General features: G+C 40.6%; 2 protein-coding genes across 2 annotated transcripts; one reads left to right on the top strand and one right to left on the bottom strand.

Moving 5' to 3' along the window:
- Positions 1-5,379: 5,379 nt before the first annotated feature.
- On the bottom strand, positions 5,380-7,358 carry LOC129778893 (uncharacterized). The gene is made up of 4 exons (XM_055786071.1): positions 7,204-7,358; positions 6,787-7,139; positions 6,606-6,729; positions 5,380-6,538 (listed from the first exon to the last, which is right to left on the bottom strand). The coding sequence occupies exons 1-4, from the start codon at positions 7,224-7,226 to the stop codon at positions 5,488-5,490; spliced, it is 1,551 nt and encodes a 516-aa protein (XP_055642046.1). The 5' UTR covers positions 7,227-7,358; the 3' UTR covers positions 5,380-5,487.
- A 9,438-nt stretch (positions 7,359-16,796) lies between these two features.
- On the top strand, positions 16,797-18,968 carry LOC129775247 (zinc finger protein 658B-like). The gene is made up of 2 exons (XM_055779730.1): positions 16,797-16,919; positions 16,978-18,968. Exons 1-2 carry the CDS (start codon positions 16,897-16,899, stop codon positions 18,872-18,874), a joined length of 1,920 nt encoding a protein of 639 aa, XP_055635705.1. The 5' UTR covers positions 16,797-16,896; the 3' UTR covers positions 18,875-18,968.
- The last annotated feature ends 2,166 nt before the right edge of the window (positions 18,969-21,134 follow it).

Here is a 21,134-nt window from a genome sequence, read left to right as displayed (position 1 = left end):
TGTAGTCATGAAAACAAACACGGTTGCGAATATACGAAGAAGGAACAACCTGCATGGAGATGAATTTATGATATGAGCTCATGAATCCAGAATGAAAATTTAACTCGATCAGCTGTTCGAAATTTTCAATCACCAATGGGTTCATAACCTTACACCGGATGCGGAACCGAAGAGACAATAAATTGAAGCGATCTTTTAGTGAGAGTACGCCTGCCAAAACCTCGAGACTCATGGTGTGTGTTAAGGGCATACATCCCAACGCAATACGGAGACAAAGATACTGAATTCACTCGAGTTTTAGGAGGTGTGTTTTGGCAGCTGATTGAAAACAGAAACTGCCATACTCCATCACTGAGTGAATAGTTGTTCGATACAATATTATAAGATCTTCGGGTGGGATCCCCACCAGGTCGCGGTAATTGTACGGTGATAGTTTGTTCTTTGTTGGCATTTTTTACTTAGATACCTAATATGGGTCCCCAAGTACATTTGGAATCGAACCAGACCCCAAGATACTTGAATGATACAGATACAGAATCAAAACCCTTCGTTATGTCCATAAATTCTGAAGTTATTTGTTTTTTTTTTCAGCATAAGCCATTTGGATTTCTGAAGAAAGCAACGCAAGACAAGCAACAAGAAATCGAACGGTTTTTTTCCGGATTTTTCAATAGCTATAACTCGTATTTGTCTCCAATCATCCGGAGCAATGTTAAATTTTCATTTTTCAATCTTCGGCAATGGTTTTGTTTGTATTGGTGAAAGCATCGTTATTTTTTCGACACTGATGCCAGACAACATCATCGAAACAGCTATAAAAACCACTCAATAAAATGTTATTCCTGAGTCATAGCGTTTCATGTCATGAAAATCAATAGAATAAAATTGTGTTGATATCAATACAATTATTATTTTTACGTTTAATGGGTCTATAATGTATGTTTGAGCAACTTCAACATTGGGTAAGAAAATTGTATTGCAGAGCTCGGAACACTGCCTATGCTTTCAAAAACAGTAAACGGAAAAGTATTACATTCAATCAAAATGCCTCGGCCAACGAAGAGAAGGGTTAAGGCTCTCCAACGTGAATATGTGAAAACAATACGATCAACGAAGGAAAATATTAAGGAATTATCAACATCGAGTTACTATGCGGAAGAACTTGTTAATACCAAAAGAGCCCCAATTCGCATGTGTTATAAATTTGCTCATATAATCAGAATTTTACTTCAAATGCAAATGCACCTTCTATATATATTTATTATTTTTTATATACGCAAGACAAGCAACAAGAAATCGAACGCGGGTTTTCCGGGTTTTTGAATAGCTATAACTCGCATTTGTCTCCAATCATCCGGAACAATGTTATGTTCCAGAAACTGATTAATAAATTCAACAAGCACAATGTCAACATCAGGTAGGGTTTTCAGCAAGTTGATTTTATCAAGGGAGAATTCTATCATCGAAAACTCGGAATCAAGATCGCACCTATCTATCTTGGTATATCTCGAACAATTCTTCGCACGGGAGCGAAATTGGGACAAACCTTTCGTGTAAAATTAAAAATTCATCGATGTAAATATTCCTCGCTTTCATTCGTTGAAGAGCGATTTGCCATGTTTCGAGCCACTTTCCATATTTTTTTCATTGACGTTTCTCGTGACAAACCTCCCACGAAATTGAATAGGAACGTTTTCTTCCTTTTATCAAATCTTTAAATTGATTTTCAAGGGCTAAATACGTTTTAAAATTCTCAATGGTTCCACTTTCCGAAAAGCTTTGAAGCTTGGAACACTGAATTGGGAGGCCGTTTGAGTGCGAACAGCGCTGTCATAAATCAAACGAGAATAGAAGTGGGAAGACTCCTCCAATGAAGGTAAACCATCTCTGGAATTGATGGCTAGAGCAATCGCGTTCGCATATTTTTTTCCAGTCAATGTGTCTTGTGAGGTCATATGCCATGTTTATAGATTCAGAAGAATTCGACCCATTGGTGATGGAAATTTTGATTGGCAAGTGATCACTACCGTTGGAATCCTGAATTACATTCCACTTGCAATCAAGCGATAGTGTATTCGAGCAAAGCGAAAGGTAAAGAGCACTTGGGTTAGTAGGAGGTTTAGGTACACGTGTTTCGGTCATATTAAAGCTGTTACGAAGGTCATATTTCAACAATGAACGATTGTCGTCGACTGTTACCCCAGGCGGTTCCGAGAGAATTGAAGTATCCCAAGATCAATCGTGGCTCAGGAAGAAGTGAGCACATGTCTGCAAGTTGCTTCCGGCTAACTGTAACTCTTGGAGACCAATACAAGCTGACAATACAGAGGTCTTTGCCTCTGATGTATGCATGACAAGCAACAGCTTCGATTCTTCTAATAAGTGGAAGGTCAATTATAAAAACTGAGTGGCACTTATTAATCCCCAATAGTACCCCTTTGTATCTGTCACCACGGCTCAAGCGTATAATATCAAAATCGTGGAAAAAGGCATCATCTCGCGAAGAATGCCTAGCTTCGGACAGAGCAAAAACAAAATTGAATGTATCCAATTTAGAGATAAGACTATGACAATTCCACTGTAAAACAGTGATATCTCCGACCTCTCTACTTAAATTAGACATCAAGAGAGATAATCATTGCAAGCAGGGGCCATGTTTGCATCAATTGCTGCAAAATTGTCTTTAATCCTGGAAGCATTTCGGTGACAATGGTTCTGATGGACTCGGAAACATTAAAACACGTGAAGATTTGATCCACAATGTCAGTGAACCTTATAAATCCCGATTGGGAAGTTGAACTTGACGGAAAAACAGAAACAGTTAGGGTTTTTGATGTCCTCTCGACAGCTGAGTCATTTGAAAGTGAACTATTTTCACGGAAGCCAGGAGGACTTGTGCTTGTATTTTGGGGGTGATCATATTTTTGCACCGGGGATGATTCTCTTGGAAAATAAACTGTGTGCTCCCGTTAACTGTGTCCGCTTCTATGTCGTCAACGGGCAACGTGGCGAAGACATTTTGTGTGTTGATTGGTTGTTGTACTTGAGCCAGTGGAGAAGTGCACTTCAAAAAATCCGCGAATGTGCGTGTTGAGCGTTCCTTTAAAGAGCGCTTTTGTTTATCCCAACGACTCTTGTAAGTTTCACAAGGTGAGAGCACGTATGGGGTCCCCCCGCAATATGGACTCTTATGCCCAGTCGTAGGGTTCGCCCACGTCTTGCACTCCGCAAGTGGCACAGCGCTCCTTGTTGGCGCAATAAACTGCTGCATGATCAACTAACTTGCATTTGTTGCAGGTCATGGGCTTTGGCACGAAGAATCGCACCGGTAACCTCAATTCGTTCACCATAACGTAGTAGGAGGGCAGACCCAGCAAAAGTTACTCGAAACGAGTCGGACGGCGTGAATTCTGTTTTTCCCTCTTCCTGGGAAACTTTTCCTTATTTATGGCAGTCCGAAATTTTAACTTGCATCAAAGGTAGCTTTTTAAATCTGCCATCTCCCTTTTTTATTAATTCGCTCGTCAGACCCGTTTCTGTAATCATCCCGAAATTTCTACGTTATGGGAAGGTACATACACGCGATATTCTAATACGAACCGTTTGTTGACAACAATCTCGTTAGCTTACTTCCGACCAGCCACGACAACACGCAGTTTGTTCTTTCTAACCTTGCAAATTTCGACCACAGAAGAATAATTTTTTGACAAATCAGATCATGATCATGATCTAAATGACATTGAGAGATTTTCCGTTTGATTTGGGCCGGAAGAAAACAACCCACTGGCCGGTTCCAGGTGCATTTTCCGGCTAGACCTTTGATTTGAGTAAAAGATTGAGAGGAGAGGGTTACGGGTTTTTTTCGAGGGGGGCTTTTTGAGGTGAGATGACTCTTCTTCGGAAGTAACATCTTCCTAAGTGGTATTTCGCTTGAACGATTTTCCTGCTGCTGTTTGCACAACTAAAGGGGTGTCTTTAGTTTCGGAGTCAGAGGTCACCATATCAGGAAACTCTCCTCCCCTTTCTGCCATGATTATGCGGCAGTTAAAAAATACTTTTTTTTTCAATTCTTAAGAACTATTTATTTACTATGACTCTACATCCCATTGAGATTAGATCTGATTCACTACTCTTCTCCAATAAACCCGGTCCATGGCTGCAGTTCTCCAACTCCCGGCTGCACCGATTCTTGCCAAGTCCTGCTCCACCTGGTCCAACCACCTCGCTCGCTGGGCTCCTCTCCTTCTTGTTCCTACCGGATTAGATGCGAACGCCATCTTTACAGGGCTGCTGTCCGGCAATCTTGCAACATGCCCTGCCCATCGCACTCGTCCAGCCTTGGCGACTTTCTGGATGCTGGGTTCGCCGTAGAGTTGCGCCAATTCGTGGTTCATCCTCCTTCTCCATACTCCGTTTTCCTGTACACCACCGTATATTGTTCTGAGCATTCGGCGTTCGAAAACTCCGAGCGCTTGTGAGTCCTCTTCAAGCATCGTCCATGCTTCGTGCCCATAGAGAACAACCGGTCGAATTAGGGATTTGTACATGGTACACATCGTACGGGGTCGGAGCTTGTTGGACCTCAAGGATTTGCGGTGCCCATAGTAGACACGACTTCCATTGACAATGCGTCTTCGAATTTCACGGCTGTTGTTGTTGTCAGTTGTTATCAACGAGCCAAGGTAAACAAATTCCTCCACCACATCGAGCTCGTCGCCGTCGATCACAACACTACTACCAAGAAGAACTCTGTTGCGATCAGTCCCTCCAGCTAGCATGTATTTAGCTTAGACGCCTTGATCCCAATCCCAATCAGCCCTGCTTCGTGTTTCAGTCGGGTATACAAGTCGGCTACCGTCGCATGTGTTCTTCCGATTATGTCCACGTCGTCGGCGAAGCAGATAAACTGACTAGACTTGTTGAAAATCGTGCCCCGCATGTTGAAGCCCGCTCTCCGCATAACACCTTCCAGCGCCACGTTGAGGAGCAGACAGGAGAGTCCATCGCCTTGTCGAAGTCCCCTGTGAGTCTCAAATGATTCCGACAGCTCACCTGAGATCCGCACACTGCACCGCACACCGTTCATCGTTGCCTGAATCAGTCTTGTCAGCTTTCGGGAAAAGCCGTGTTCGTCCATGATCCTCCATAGCTGTCGTCGATCGATTGTATCCAACCAGCTAAAACCAGCTGCTTTGATAGTCCTAACTGAGGCGAACTTTTCTTATCCTACTGCTATCGGGGACACTATATTTAATTCACAAGCGACACCAAAAACGACCAATGCGCGGAAAAGAGGACAAATCATTTGGAACTAATTCATTTTATTTGACGTTTAGATAATAGAAAACAAGAATCATTTCTCTATCAGTAATGAAATACGAATCAGTGTACACTACTGTGTGTATTATTAAAACTAATATTCGCTGAAAATCAAAACAAATACTATCCTAAACGATAAAGATTATAAAAAATGGCTTGTCTGTTGATTCAATCCCCGAGAATTGCTGCTGGACTATCGGGTCGTTCCGAAGGTTCCGGACTTGCTCGCTGACAGCAAGGACAGTCGTGTAGCTTCACCTCATAAGGCCGCTCGTGCCGCTGGAAATGTTCCGCAAATTGACCTATTCTCTCGTAGATGGCACCACATACCGTACATCCGCAGAGCTCATATGGTGGTCGTGAAGTCTTTGGATAATTGTCGGAGCCCCAGCAATCCTGCAGATGGTGATTGAAAGAGGCCTTTCCATCAAACTGCTCGAAACACAGTGTGCACACTAATGTATTCGGGAATTCCTTAGTGGCAGATGTAGTAGAAACAGAACCGGGCGATTCTCGGCCACTATCCTCGGGATTTTCAACATCTGGAAAAATGGAGGGAAGTGGTTCGAGCATAACCACAAAACGTCCCCGCTGCACTATCGGTCGAGAGTTGCTGTCCGCCTGGAATTGTCTCGTGTCGGTATAAACTGTACCACCCTTGGCGCTCGAACGCGGCTGCATATCATCAGCAAGATCCGGAGGCAATGGTTTATCCGGATGTAGTCGTTTCAAGTGGAAAATATATCGCCCTCGCCGGGAGAACTTCCGTCCACAGTGCTCACATTCACACATGAGAGCTTGATCCCAACAGTCTTTATTCTTGCGATGTGACTCATATTCCTGCACGGTCACAAACTGAATGCCACACTTCTCACAGCTCAGAAGCCAATGATCGGATTGATGTCGCATCATATGCTGCATAAGTAATGAGTAGGAGCCAAATGTTCTTCCGGCGCATTTGGGGCATTGTAATTTACGGTGCTTCGCTTGAAAGTGTTTCTTTAGCGAAGCAGCGGTTCTACATTCTCGTTTGCAAAGACAACACTTGGTTCGGTCTAACAGATTCCTCCGCATCAGGGTTTGCGCAGTGCTTCTACCACTGTCACGTTTAACTTTGTTAGTTAGATGTTCCGTTGCTTCAGGAGCAACTACGGTCATTTCATCGTCATCTTTGCTCGCCATCAACTTTGTCTTCCATATGGCGTACGATTCAAAATATCTGCAGAAGAAAAGTTTCACATTGTTTATGTGCCCTTTTTCTGTTCGCCTATACAAAACCCACTTACCTCTTCAATTCCTTAGCCTTTTTGGACTTCAGCAGACTCCTATCTTTGTTTGGTTGCAACGGATTGGCCTGCTTTAGCGGGCGTGGTTGTTGCTTGTTTTGACCGGCTGGTTCCAACTCAAAATCTTTAAAATCAACTATGAGTTCAGAATAGAATTATCAATACGAAAATTTGCTCTTACCGGGATCATTTCGCACCGAACTCGGTTGGGCCTTTCCATTCATAAATACCCGACCCTCTGGATAATCGTAGAACATCACCATTGCATTCGGTTCCTCGTGCCGTTTCTTTCTTAACGCGGCATCGCACTTTCGACACTGTTCGCGAAACTCCACTATCTTCTCCAGCGTTGCACTGCACGCCCTGCAAACAGCGCAAGGGAAGTCCTCGTCCAGCGTCAGCCATATCCCCAAGCAGTCACCAATCGTTCTGATAAAGGGTTTGTCTACCTCGGTACCACTGGTGCGAATTACCCAGTGGATGCTCTTCTCCGAAAAGCACAACCGACAGAAGCGTGTGGGATTGTTATTGGGTCTATTTAAGAAAAACATTGATTGAGAGAACGGACAGAGTTTGCAAACAAAATCAACCAACTTACACTTCTGGCAATGCTTTGGCCATAATGGCTAGTTTTTTATGCTAGCAAGAATTCTAATTATTTTCAAATCGTTTATATAAAATTACTGTTTTCATCTGACAGTTGTTTATTGGTCTGGCACAGGTTTAGCACTTTTTGGCAGCAACAGTAGCCATGGGGGAGGCAGGGGTTTACGGGCATTCAGGAAACGCAAATTGCAATATGTCACGCTGGTGTGTAAATGGGTGCACAAGACAAAGGTGGACGATTCACTTTCAGAGAGAAAAATCCATTATTCAAAAGTAAAAACAAAATTAGTCTGACTCGACCCCCTGTCATTACAAGACTTTCCACAGAAGACCTGCGTTTTCAAACCCGCTTGGGAGTGTTTTCACGTTATTCAAGGTGTAATAATCGATGCCAGCTTACAGGCTGCTGTTACACCCATTACAACACGTGCTTCGTCATCTTGGCTCAGAAACATAACCATTTTGGTCCCAGAATCGAAGCTAGCTACTCGAGCATATAGGGGCACGTGATTTTATTCAGTAATGAAAATAAAATTTTGTTACGTAACGATTACGGCCACCCCTTCCCCACTATGTCACATTGAGTAACACAACATCGACCTTCCTCCCTCCCCCTCCTTTCTCGCGTTATCTTATTTGTGAACGACGCCCAAGGCTTTGCAACGTCAAGAAACGGTTGATTGTTAAACTTTTTATTGTTCTGCGGGTTACTGTTGAGTACGGCTATCGCCTTCGTTGACTCTTTATCAAATTATTCGTATCTTCGGCAGTTCATACAAATGTAACTGTAATCTCGTTGGTTTAGATGTGGAGCATTCTCAAGACTAGTATTGGGCGATCTTTAGAAAATGATCGATCTTGACGAATCGATTTACTAAACGGTGTAGGGATTGATCCACCGATTTAAACGCTATCGAAGAATCGATCTTTGAAAAATCAAATGCCTTTTTTACTATTCATTTAGTTATTGTATATGAGAGCCGTTTTTCCTTTAACACTCCTATACTCACGCGAAAAATCGTCATTTGTGTACTTTGGACTGAGCGCGTCTCTGTGATATTGCTATTGTGTATGTTTAGGCGTTATTGGTATTTATTCGAAGAAAAATAAATGAGTGGGAATAACTCAAGAAAATATTTTTTTCTTTAACTTCATAGTTATTTAATTCAACCACCTCATTGATGCTCGGTCTGTCAGACCTATACGCGAATATAGGAAGGTTAAACAGGGAATACAAATTTCACACTTCTATGCAAACATCAAAGACATTTTATTTTGTTTCCAATATGAATGCCACAAAAAACTTGAAAGCTCTGAAAAATTGTATTTTCCAGGGCATTCATTTTTTACCGTCATGGAATTATTTTATTAAATAAATTGATTAAAAATTATTATTAGAAATTCAACAACTGGTATTTATCTGAAATTTGGTCGAAACCGATTCTTGGCTGTTGCATCAGTTCTAGTAAACAATGTTTCGGCTGGAACTGATGTCATCGTCCAATTTCATCACAATTTTCACTGTGAGCCTACCCAGCAAACATCAAATCGTAACTTTGCACATGATAAATCACATAGGAATTCGAATCAAATCACATAAAATATCAATCAAAATATAAATCGTATAAATCTAAAATCGTATAAAATGCAAAAACACGATGTTCCATGTCATCGATGAATTAACTGCCCAGGTGTACAAAAACTTCCCAGCAAACATTAAATCGTATAATTTTGCACGTGCCAGTCTTACAAGAAATCCGAATAAATCATAATCGCATATAATATCAATCAAAGTATGTATCGTGTATATTTCGAATCGCACTGTAGTACTGTACTGTAGTAAATCGTGTTGCATGCTGAAGAAAATCATGAAACAGTAAATCATATTAGATCCTTATAAAGAACATATTACATCATATTGAAATGTCAAAGAAAAACTGATGCACTCGAAAGTTTTAACCGCTGTTGAATTAAATTTCAGATAGCCGCGCGAGATAGTTGGTGGATGATAATCCAGACGACCGGAGTTCGAACCCACATCGGAGCCGTTTTCACCAAACATCAATCTGTGCCATTTTAAACATTCATATTCCACTCCTAACACAAGTCAATCAAACAATTATTATTTCTACAAACATAAATACTCATATATAAAAATGGCGATTCGTGAGGCTATAATAAACATTTCACGAAAATATTTTGCGCCATTTGTTTTTTTTTCATGTCTGTAATAAATCGTATATGAGTATGGCAAAAGTCGTATTTGGTGCTTTGACAATTCATGAATATATTCATATTAGATCGCAATTCAATTTCAACATAATCGCTATTATAGACGGTCAAAGTTGCATATTCATTCAAACAAATTCGGTAAGCATTTGCCATGTATGTATGTGGCCTCCACTGTTGCATGCATATGCCAGTTAGGCGCATTATATGCCAACCAAATTTTAGGGCATATGATGTTATATATACGCTTGTTATGCGATTTAATGTTTGCTGGGTTAATCCAAATGGCATGAAACTTTCTAGCCCATCCAGGTTTGTCCCGAAACGGGGGGGGGAAACGCAATATTTTGGTTTGGAGTTCTATGGATGTTGAGATATCTGACGTATGAAATTTCATACGCTGAGCCGATACAGTATCAAAAATGGAAATCATTTGAATATCGAACAAAACGGTTTTATTTCATAAAATTCAACTTCAACCATTTTAATGGTTTATTAGCACTTTCGTGTACTGCCGTTCAACGCATAATTGTCCCACGTTTCATAGGGATTGTATAGAACATAGTACAGTTATGCGTAGAATGTCAGTGTATCGGATTTAGTGTAACTGAGTATGGTACCGGAAAAAGCACTCCGAAGGGTGCAAACCCACATCACACTTCAAGCAAATATACGTCGTACATCGGTTGAAATACGCACACCTTCGTTGGGTACCAGTTGGATTCGTATTAATGAAATGATTTATTCCGTCAAACCTAAGTTCCAATGACTTCGAGTGTTTTGGCTTGATCTGCATGAACTCGATCCTTGTTGGATTTATGTCACTCATCCGAATTTAAGGTCATTTTTCCCAATGTCTGGCTCTCCGCTTCTTGCTGCTGCCCGAGGAGCATTCTTGTGATTGGCCTCGTTCAATGTTGCTCTCGACATTCACTTGTTTGCCAAAACCGGAAGGGCTGTCCTCCGAGTCACTATCTCCAGCATCCACATCACTGTCTCCACCGCTTGGGAACAAAATGACAAAGTCAATATTATTTGTTGACACTAGATTTTCGAAAGCGTCTTTGTCCAAATCAATCAGATAATTGTACAGCTCCTCCGGATTATCGGGAGGCTGATATATCCTATTGAGAAAAAAATATACCGTAGTTGCACAGCGTATGAAATTCGATACGCTCAAAAGTAATTTTTTTTGCGGTTTCATAATTTTCCTCGCTTTTGACGTAGAACTACGTCTTTCAAAGGAAGGGAAATCATAGGATTTAAAATCTCCGTGAACAAAGGAAAAGGTAGAAGAATGAAGGGGAATACTTGCCTAGAGTATAAACAGTGGATCTCGCTGAGGCAAACTTTCATTCGGCATCGGACTGTTGAGCAATCCAGTTCACTTTCCTTTCGCTGCGCTTCGATCTAAGATTGGACCCCACCAGTGGTAATCCAACTTGGATATCGTCGTGCGGTTTTTTCAGTTCGTTTTTGGCGTTATTAATATCGTGTGTTTTTCTTCCCGCGTCATAAATTGGACACTTCGCGTAGTGTGTGATGAGCACAAAGAAGAGGAAGGCAGGCTCGAGTCCTGCGAAAAACGAACGCATTGCCAGGGGCAATAAAATTTCGAGGCAAGCGTCATCTAATGCTTCAAGCGATGTTGGTGCAGTGAAAAGCGCTAGCACTGAACCGAGCCTTCGCGAGTGTGACACCGCATCGAACAACAGCGAAGTAGGCGATTTCGGCGCGTCGGTCGAAAATGCAAACGCCGTTACCCAGATAGCAACCAAAATCAAGCTCCCCCCGCTGGTGGTGAAGGCGGTCGCTCTTGACAAAGTCATCAGCGAATTCGCATCGATGGGTGTTACAGCAGAGAACAAGCTGTGTGGCATAATTCAGTCTTTTTCCAAGCTGTTAACATTGTTTGTTTTCCATCATCATACGGGCTTCGTTGGTGCCTTTGAGAATGCATCAATGCATTAAACTGACGTTATGGCAAAGCAGGCGTTAAGGTTGAGCGCCAAAAAAATATTTGAGGAATACCAAGCATCTTGAATGTCTTACTGGAATGTTATAAGTTATTTGGGTTCGTGTTCCAATCGCAAAACTGCCTTCAACTAGGATTGAATTTGCGCTAATATTGATCATAATGAAGCATTGCTACTGTTTTCGAGGTTGTTATTAACAAAAAGAGTTTATTTCGCTTGTTTAGTCACCAAGAAAGTAAATGTCATTCTGGAATTTTGTATGTGAATAGATTTCGCTTGCCAGTAGCAAAACCTCTTCCGCTAAGGGTGACAGCATGAGAAAGTAATGCAACTTTTTTCGAGGCCAGTAATATTAACATAAGCTTTTCTTTTGCGAATAGCGCAAAATGATGAGAAGTGTTTATATTACTAGTAGTTTCAAGCCACCAATGAATGGCGACTTATATAAAATAACAGTGTAGTTCTACGTCAACAATGCGGTCGTATCTTGGACGCAACCTCCTAAAATTTTTTGCTAGATATCATTTTTTACACTCGTCTAGTAGTGTTTTGTCACAAATTTATGCAATTTAGAATTCTTTAAAAGGTAAAACATTGATAAATTTATGTTTACTTTTGTGAATCCTTTACAGGCGAATCTTTTACGAATCCTTTTGTGAATCCTTTATTGAACTTTACAAGCTTCAATACACAACAAAACAACAAAAATAACAGATAAAATTACACTGACACAAAAAAAAATAAATTGTCATGTGGTATCATTTAAAATGCGCTTAACACTTTAGTTTCATCAAAAACAGTTTTTCAAAAACGGACATTTTTGCGTATTAAATTTCATACGCTGGACACTAATGGGTTAAGTGGTAACATTGTCGGACAATATCATATATCAGTGTAGAAAGCATCGTATATCGTCATATTTGACTCTATATGCATATAACATATGGCATATACGTGTATCGCCTCCACTTTTGCGTATATATGCCAGTTATATGCGACATATATCATCCAAATGTGTCTTGAATGTATGTATATCGCCTCCAATTATGGATATTCATACGATTTAATGTTTGTTGGGTGGTGAAGGTGATGGTGTGAACATAACTTGTGTCGGCTTATTTTGTAATGACCGAACTGCTTCCTCTAGTTTTACGACTAGGATTGGACGATCATTATTGGAAGGTTGATCTTGACGAATCGATTCAGGTGTTGACATTTTGTTCATAGAATTTGTTAAATGGTCTTTGATGAGATTAAAATCGATGTGCACCAAAAAAACTAATCTACGAAAAATCGGAAATCGCAATGGAAAAGATCGATTTACTTAACATTGATCTGAGATCGCCTGATGCTCAAGACACATTTATCGATTGATTCCAAACATACACAAATTATAGAAGGTGTTGGTCAAGCACTTTATTCTCCCGAAGTTGCCGTTGTCGCTGTATGTGAATGTTTTCATAAGAATTGCATGGAACAATAATTGACGTAACGTGACGTGACGTGGATGTTGTATGTGAATCGCACTTTATTTTTCAACCCTTCACAATCAATTCCATTATCATTACTTTCCCACAGTATTCTTGAGGGTACTCATACACTATTTGGCCGAAGCAAAATAATTGAATCATTTTGACAGATAAAATACGATCATAAAGCACGACAAGCAAATATTCAATTATTGGATGTCTAAAATATTTTTTCGGTCTGTTCTCCAAAACTCAGTAGAATGGTTAGGTTACCTTAAATATTCCAATCGATTTTTTTCCATGTTTGATTTTTGACATTGTTTAACACTGTTAAAAATTAAAGAGTGGCAAACAAAATAGTGTTTGTACAAATATCAAACCAAACTTTATCTGTCAAAAAGTATCAAATATTTGACCTCCAGACAAACAGTGTATAGCCACCTTAAGGGGGTATTCTAGTGTAGAGAAACAAATTTCGAGCGTTTCTTCGAGCTCCGAATATTTTTACTATCCATTATATCATTGTTTGTTCATCTATCTTTTAACAATACAACAAATATTGAACGGAGAAAAAATGTGCATAACTAGAATAGTTAAGAGCTGATGAAGTGAGCGGGTTCAAAAAAAAGTTGTGCCATGGCGTACACGATTCCAGCCCTTCTGGTTATCGAACAGATTCTGAATCAGTAAAGATGTCGCTATCGCATGAACCTCTGACAAGTCAAAAACATGTTTTTTGACAAAATGGCGGCCTTTTGAAAAACAAAATGCGGTTTAAAACGTTTTTTCTTACGTTACCCTATTTTTTTTAAAATAGTAAAATTTTTCAAATATCATTTTTTGGAGGTTCATGCGATAGAGATATGCCTGCAGATTGTATCCATATAAATTCGACATTAATCGGTTCATTGAACTTGAGATATCGTGTACGCCAGTTTGAGGAAACTAGTTTCGAGAAAAACGCGTTTGAAGTTCATTGTTATGGCCGTACTAGGTCAGATATCGCGTCACTAAAATGGCTCTAACTCGGTAAGTAATAGAATTTCCGATAAGTTCTTTCTAGAGTATGTTCTTGAGTGCCTAAAGTACAAAAATATGAAGGAAATTTTGACGTAGGACTACGTCTAACCGGAAGATATAGGGGGTGAAATGGAAATCTAGGCACTGAACAAGTAGGAAAAAATGCAAGATTTGGAACGCTTATAACTCGAGCATTTCTCAATAGATCGCAAAGGTTTTTGCATCAATTGATAGGAAGTATATCTACGCATCTATCATAACGAATAACATTTCATTTTTCTTGAGATAAATAATTGAATAATTGTGAAATATCAAGCATTGTCAAAATGCACTATGTGCCCATTTTTGATTGGTCCATTCTGTGCTCCTCAAATCGTACCGACCAAAACGGGAAAAAAGAGCAGCAGCGAAATAGAATGAAGCACGATTGGAAAGGAAAAAGAAAAAAATGAACGAAACATTGGTCGCAGTCTCACACATGCGTAATTCTCGAGCCAGCCAGTCAGCTTAAAAATCCCCGCTCCGCTGCCGTAACGATCATTCTCATTCAAACCGTACACCACATCGGTTCGCATCACAGCACATCACCAAACCAACCCAAGCAGCCATGTCTGGACATGGTAAAGGAGGAAAAGTGAAGGGAAAGGCAAAATCCCGCTCGAACCGTGTTGATCTGAAGTTCCCCGCAAGGGTAGCTAGGCCGAGCGCGTTAGTACCAGTGCACCAGTCCACCTAGCCGGCGATATATAGTTTCGGCCGCCGAAGTGATCGAGTTAGCTGGCAAAGCTGCTCGCGACGACAAGAAAACCCGCATTCAGAACAGAACACATTCGGTTCGGTGGACATCAAGACAACAGGCAGTTGCAGCGAGTGACGAGTGGCAAACGCAATCGCAAAACGGCAGCAGGTAGCAGAAGAAAAAAGTTTGTTCTTTATACAAACTGCTTTGGTGGCAAATCCAGAACAAGGCGCCATCGAGGGCGTTCGAAATTTTTTTCAATACCACGGGTACTAAGTTTTCTAAATTGGAACCATTCCATAAAACAAGGCGCTTTTCAGGGCCATTAAACCTTCCAAAAAAGAGTTTAGGAAATACAGTTCAATGCTTTCTAAAACAATATCCAAAATAATAATAAAACACAAATAGATTTTTTCATAATTTGTTTGCCAGGATATGATGAGTATGTGAATTTGGCAGTTGTTCTGAGCTTATTGATTTTCACCAATTTTTAAATTGCTTCTAGATTGAAAGTACAGTAATTTACACTTATCTCGACATTTAGCTAATTGGACGGACCTGTTATTCGACATATTTAGTTGGACATTTTTGTAAACATAGAGTTCGGGGTCCAAATTATGACCCCACATTGAAAGTCGACACTGTACCACTGTCATCGCAAATGTTCAATTACAGGTTAAAATTATCTCCAATCCGATACTGAGTGGTGGTAATGCGACGTGCCATTGAATGTAATTTATGTAAAATGTAAAATATGTCACAAGCTGGATGGGAAGAAATTTTCCAACTGTGAAAGCTGTGGCGAGTGGCAAATGCAATCGCTAAACAGGAAGGTTTAGCCGAACAAGATGGGGATATCGAGTGATAACAAAACAATAAACTCTTTAGATTGAAGATAATTTTGTGATCCTGAAAAGGACCCTTTTTAGCCTGCATGTGAACCCAACGCGCAAACAAATCGTAATGAATGTATTTTTTTGCCATCGCTCCCTTTTAACGCTCATTCGTTCGTCTCGTTGGACTCGCCCCTCTGGCTGAGTCTGCCGATTTGTCTCTATCCTGTGAGTGTGTACCGCTAGAGTATAAAACACGCGGACCCCAAAAAAATATCTTATTTTCTTTCAAACCGTAAACCCGTGTGGTTGCACGGCATCGGCATCGTGGACGTAACAAAGGAGGACAAGTTAAGGGAAAGGCAAAGTCTCACTCGAACCGTGCAGGTCTCCAGTTCCCTGTTGGTCGCATTCACTGATTGCTCCGCAAGGGTAACTAGGCCGAACGGATTGGTACCGGAGCACCAGTATACCTAACAGCGATTATAGAGTTTCGGCCGTCGGAGTGCTCGAGTTGGCTTGCAAAGCTGCTCACGACAATCAGGAAACCCGCATCAAGAACAGAGCAGCTTCGGTTCGGCGCTCATCAAGGCAACAATTAGTTTCAGTGAGTGGCAAAGTGTTTCTCCGGCACGTCGCATTAAATGTAATTTACTGAACAACATGTCACAAGCTGGATGGGAAGAAATTTTCCAACTGTGAAAGCTGTGGCGAGTGGCAAACGCAATAGCTAAACAGGAAGGTTTAACCGAACAAGATGGGAATATCGAGCGATAACAAAAACACAACACCAAAGGTTCTTTTCAGAACCATCAACATATTCATAAAGAATAAACAGTAAACTAATCCATTTTTCAGGTAGATAGGTAGGTATTCATGTAGGAGAAGAAAATAAAACAATATATTTAAAATATATATTTAACAAAAGCTGTCCCCTTTGTATAGTCCTACGTCACTCCGGTTATGTCCCCGACATTACCCACCCGTCTTTTTTTTAATTTTTTTCAAATTTCTGGACTAGAATACTCCCTTAAGATAAAATCAAGCAATAGGGGGTCATTTACGGACCAGCTGCTGATTACTCTCCGATTGTTTGGACCGAATGTCTTGGGTCAACAATTCACTTCACCGTGTAACCGCACATTCGTCACAACATTTGTCGATTTATTGAGTCAAATGTTTGAGTCCAACATTCGAGTCAAACGTTGGACGAATCGTGTAGCGCCCCCATAACATTCTTTGATAATTTATCCATTCATTGATTCATCCATGTCATTTTCTAGCAATAATATTGGCCACCCTGCTTGATAGCTGTCATAATCTTATCTTCTGCAATAAATGGGTGACTGCACTTTTACCGGAGCGATCTGAACTGTTTACTTTGTAAATTTCCTGGATTTCATCCGAATTTTGCCACTGATGGAAGACGAAATATTGATAGTGTACTATTGCAGAATTTTCGAACTGATGATATTCTATAATTTTTTTTTCTATTCACAGCCCCAGCGGAGGACCCGAGTCCTACTGCCGTTTGTGCTTGTCGGAGTCCAATGTGGAAACACTCTTGTTTCCAGATGTTTACACCGAACCGAGTTCAACGCTAATTAAACTCATCAGGCGGTACGTACGAATCCGATTGCCACTACAGGACAGTACGGTCTGTGCCATCTGCAACCCCTGTCGGATGATGCTGGAGGAAATCAATCGTTTCACAGAGCACTGCTTACGTTGTGATGTTGTGCTCAGAGGTGAGAATGCAACCCATGGCCAAGCCAAAGACGACGAAGCGTATTCTGAGATGGGTATGCATTCGACTTCCGGGTGTGCCCCGGTGGAAATAGACGGTTCAGAGGACGAAAGTGCTTTGCAAGTGGAAGATAGGGCTTGTCCTACGTGTGGATTGACTTTTGATACAGTTCAAGAAATGAGAACGCATGCCAGAACGAATCACGGTGAATATCCATCGTTATACGAGTGTCCCAAATGCCCATCGAAGTTCAAAAATAAATCAGGGTACACTTTGCATTTGAAATCTCATCGCGATAATACGCCCTTTCAATGCAATGTTTGCGATAGTGGCTTCTATACGCGGAAGTATATTCGTGCCCACAAAGCTGTTTATCACAATGATTCGTCAGCAGACTCCGCAAAACTACACAAATGCATTGTGTGTTCCAGAATTTTTGCATCAGAGGCACATCTGAGTCATCATTTGAGATACTATCACGAGGATGATGCGGGGAAGGATGGCGTGAAAACTAGAAAAACGAAGAGAATGAGAACGATTCCGACTGAACAAGTTCAGCCAATGGAAGAGCTCTTGATAACGCCAATGTATCCATCTTTTAGTGGAGAAATCCGGGAAGAATCATTTGAGATTCCAGTTGCGGTGCCCCCACTTCACGAAGAACCTTTTGAAATTCCAGAGGCGGTGCCCCCACTTCACGAAGAATCATTCGAAATTCCAGTGGCGGTGCCCCCGCTTCCGGAAGCCATTCCACAGGCGCTAGACAACGACAATAAACCGTTCCAATGTCCTGATTGTAATATTGGTTACCATTTCATCGGTTCTTTGAAACGACATATGAGGGATGTGCACCGTCGCTTTTATGGACCAAGAGCCAAATTAGCTAGCCAAATAAATATGGCTCAAAATCATCAATCAACCACCGTGACAGCTCAAACAACGCTAGAGCCAGTTGCCTTGGTATCAACGATGGATGATGCAAAATGGATGAAGCAAAATGGAGCAATAGAGGATTCGAACATTCACTCGACTTCCTGTAGTGAGGAAGTTGCGTTTAAGGATGGTATCGTAACACAACCATGCTCGGTGCATTTGAGACGACTTGATGACAAAGCTTTTCCACCCATCCCGAATCTAGAGATTCCATTGGGGAAATTTTACCACGCTTTACAAGTACAAGCGCAACAGAGTGTTCCAGAAAACGCTCTTGATGACGAATTGCTCAGCAACTACCCTTCCTTCGCTGGGGTAATGCTACAAAAGTTCGTCTGTGAAATTTGTCGCAAACCGTACAAATCTCGAATGGCACTGAGATCGCACATGGCTCGCCATAATGATCCGGCGGTTGAGTACAAGTGTCCTATCTGTGATCGGACGTTTCCGAAAAAAGAAAGCCTCAATCGTCACATACCACTGCACACGAACGAATTTCCTCATCCCTGCGACGAGTGTCCATTGGGGTTCGTACGGCGATCGGCTCTGGTGAAACATAAGCAGCGTTATCACGGAGAGGATCCACACCCACTGAATCTGCTCCAGTGTTTGTTCTGTCCTAGAGTGTACGCAAATCTAAGCAGTCTTCGGGCCCACATGACAACATTGCATGATGTAACCGAGAATGGTTCGGTCTTCATTGGTGCTGAGGGCTAGATTTGTTGTTCTGTATTCAATTTGTTTTTTTTTCTTTGTCTTTTCGTCATCATATATATACTAAAGATGTTTAATAAATAATAGATTCCAACAATGCAGTGCGTTTTCCGCAAGAGAACTCCATAGCAGTAGGCGTTGATCATGAAATCGGATAAACAAAAGGATTCCAATGAAAGTTTCGCACTGAGTGCGACAACAGGTATGAAATATAATTTGAGAAAATTATTTTTTCTGTAATTGATTCAATGTTTACGTCAGCCGAAAATAATGTCAATTTTCATAACATTTTAAATCACATAGAATGCCCCTCACAGCAAATCTTCCATTTGAATATGGCGTCGATTGTTTACGAAATTCTGCTTTTTAACTGGTCCAAGGACCAGTTAACGTTCGCTCAGTTAAAAAGCAGACCAGCTAAACCAGGACCAATTAGCGAACGATTACTGTACAAAATTACCTCTTTTCACGAAAATCTGAGAACAGAGATGCCAGGTTTAAATACATATCTTCATTTTGAAGACATTTTACTTACTATGAAGACATTATGAAATATGTGAAGATATTTCAGTATGATATCGTACGTGGGTTTTTGAGAGATATTATATCCATGAAATTCTAACTTTCGGTTGAAAATATCGTCAAAAGAAGTAGGACTTCTGTCTCAGTGACATTCGCTCGCTTGTTTATCAGTGTTTCCTTTTGTTTTCTTTTGTTCTTAGTAATCAACGGAGACCTTTGTCTCGGGGTTGTTCACTTGCTTTCCTCAAACTTTTCCAAGCAGAACGTCCGCAAACATATATCTAGATCAACATGTCAAAAGGGTCTATCTTCTTTGATCGAATCTCTTCACCGTCTTTCGCTTTCGATAACCACGGCCTTTCAGACAGGTTTTGCTCCAGTTTTGCCATGTAGTTTGATAAACGAGGTCCCCTTTCACACTTAAAACGGATATGAATGGAAATCATTCAAAATAATCTCGCTGTAAAGCGGGTAGAAATACAAACATCATCAACTTTGTGGTTCTGAGCTCTTATTTACGTGTTGCATGAACTGATGCAGCTTTGCGTAAATTTTACATCTTTTCATATTTTAATAACCACAGAGAACTAAAGGCCCATTTATACGTTGCTAGTAGCTGACTTGTCAATGATCAGCTACTGTCCCGGTGGACTCGCTTGACAATTGGTTGACTCGCCTTATGCGTTCACACAGTGTGAGCTTCTGGCGAGAAACTAGATACTACGGCACGGGTTTGCCAGGGATTCCAGGCGATTTTTTAAATGTCCATCAAATAGTCAGAAACAGCAATCAGGTCCGAATTAATCAGATGATTGATCCAAAATCTGAACTATCCGAAAAAAGCAGAAAGAAAAAAGGATTCGGGCCAGGAATTGGATGCAAAGAAAAGGAGCTACAAATGCAATATTGAAGGAACTCTACGATGAGGATCCCCGAGATTACAGAGCATCGTTGAGAATAACACCTGAACAAGTGGAAAAACTGTTGGATTTAATTGCTCCACAAATACAACGCCAAGATACACTCATGAGCGATGCTGTACCTGCAACAGTGAAATTAGAAATGACATTGATGTGCCTTTCTTCTGGAATGTTCAGATTGTTGTCTGTATTTTTTGGAATCTCGAAAGCATCCATAGCTAAGATAATTCCGGAAGTATGTGATGCTATAAATGGCAGTCTAAAAGAAATTTGATTTATTTCGCCTTGCCAGCAGCTTCGTGTACCAATTTGTGAAATGAAAATGATAGTAGATTATCAGGTGGAATAAATACGTGTCAAAAATTAAAATAATGAATGAAAATGTACTTTTTTAAATCGCATATGTATTCTGTTTCTTAGAAAAATACTTTTTTTTGCAAGTTGTGAGTGAATTTTGAATGAAAATTGTACCTGATAATGATTCTATATTAGAGATTCTCTAGAAAACTATCTCAAGAAGAAAGCGAGCAAAACTAAATAAAAACGATTACGTTCAGAAACTATGAGGGTTTTTTTTGTTCTTCCAATAATTTTCAAGTCTATAAATATCTTCGCATATTTCCAAATATCTTAAAAATAGAGACATTTCTTTACATATGGCATCCCTGATTCGAACGCTAAACTCTGTTTTTGGCGTTTTGAGAGATGCGAGTGCGAGTAAATTCAAAAAACTTTGAAGTAGCTCGCACGCCGGATCACACATGGCAATAACTGGCATGATGTGTTCACACGGTGTGAGTAGCTGCACTGAAGTAACTGAC

Source organism: Toxorhynchites rutilus, chromosome 1 (genome assembly GCF_029784135.1).
Source record: "Toxorhynchites rutilus septentrionalis strain SRP chromosome 1, ASM2978413v1, whole genome shotgun sequence".
In the NCBI taxonomy this organism is placed as follows: Eukaryota; Metazoa; Arthropoda; class Insecta; order Diptera; family Culicidae; genus Toxorhynchites; species Toxorhynchites rutilus.
Note: the sequence above shows the minus strand (reverse complement) of the source record. Positions and strands in the feature narration are given on the sequence as shown.

Coding starts and splice junctions, on each gene's coding strand:
- LOC129778893 (XM_055786071.1), bottom strand. CDS start 7,226: ATGGCCAAAGCATTGCCAGAAGT. Junction 7,140..7,203: donor GCCAAAGCATTGCCAGAAGT/GTAAGTTGGTTG, acceptor TTTCTTAAATAG/ACCCAATAACAATCCCACAC. Junction 6,730..6,786: donor TTCGGTGCGAAATGATCCCG/GTAAGAGCAAAT, acceptor TTGATTTTAAAG/ATTTTGAGTTGGAACCAGCC.
- LOC129775247 (XM_055779730.1), top strand. CDS start 16,897: ATGGAAGACGAAATATTGATAGT. Junction 16,920..16,977: donor GAAGACGAAATATTGATAGT/GTACTATTGCAG, acceptor TTCTATTCACAG/CCCCAGCGGAGGACCCGAGT.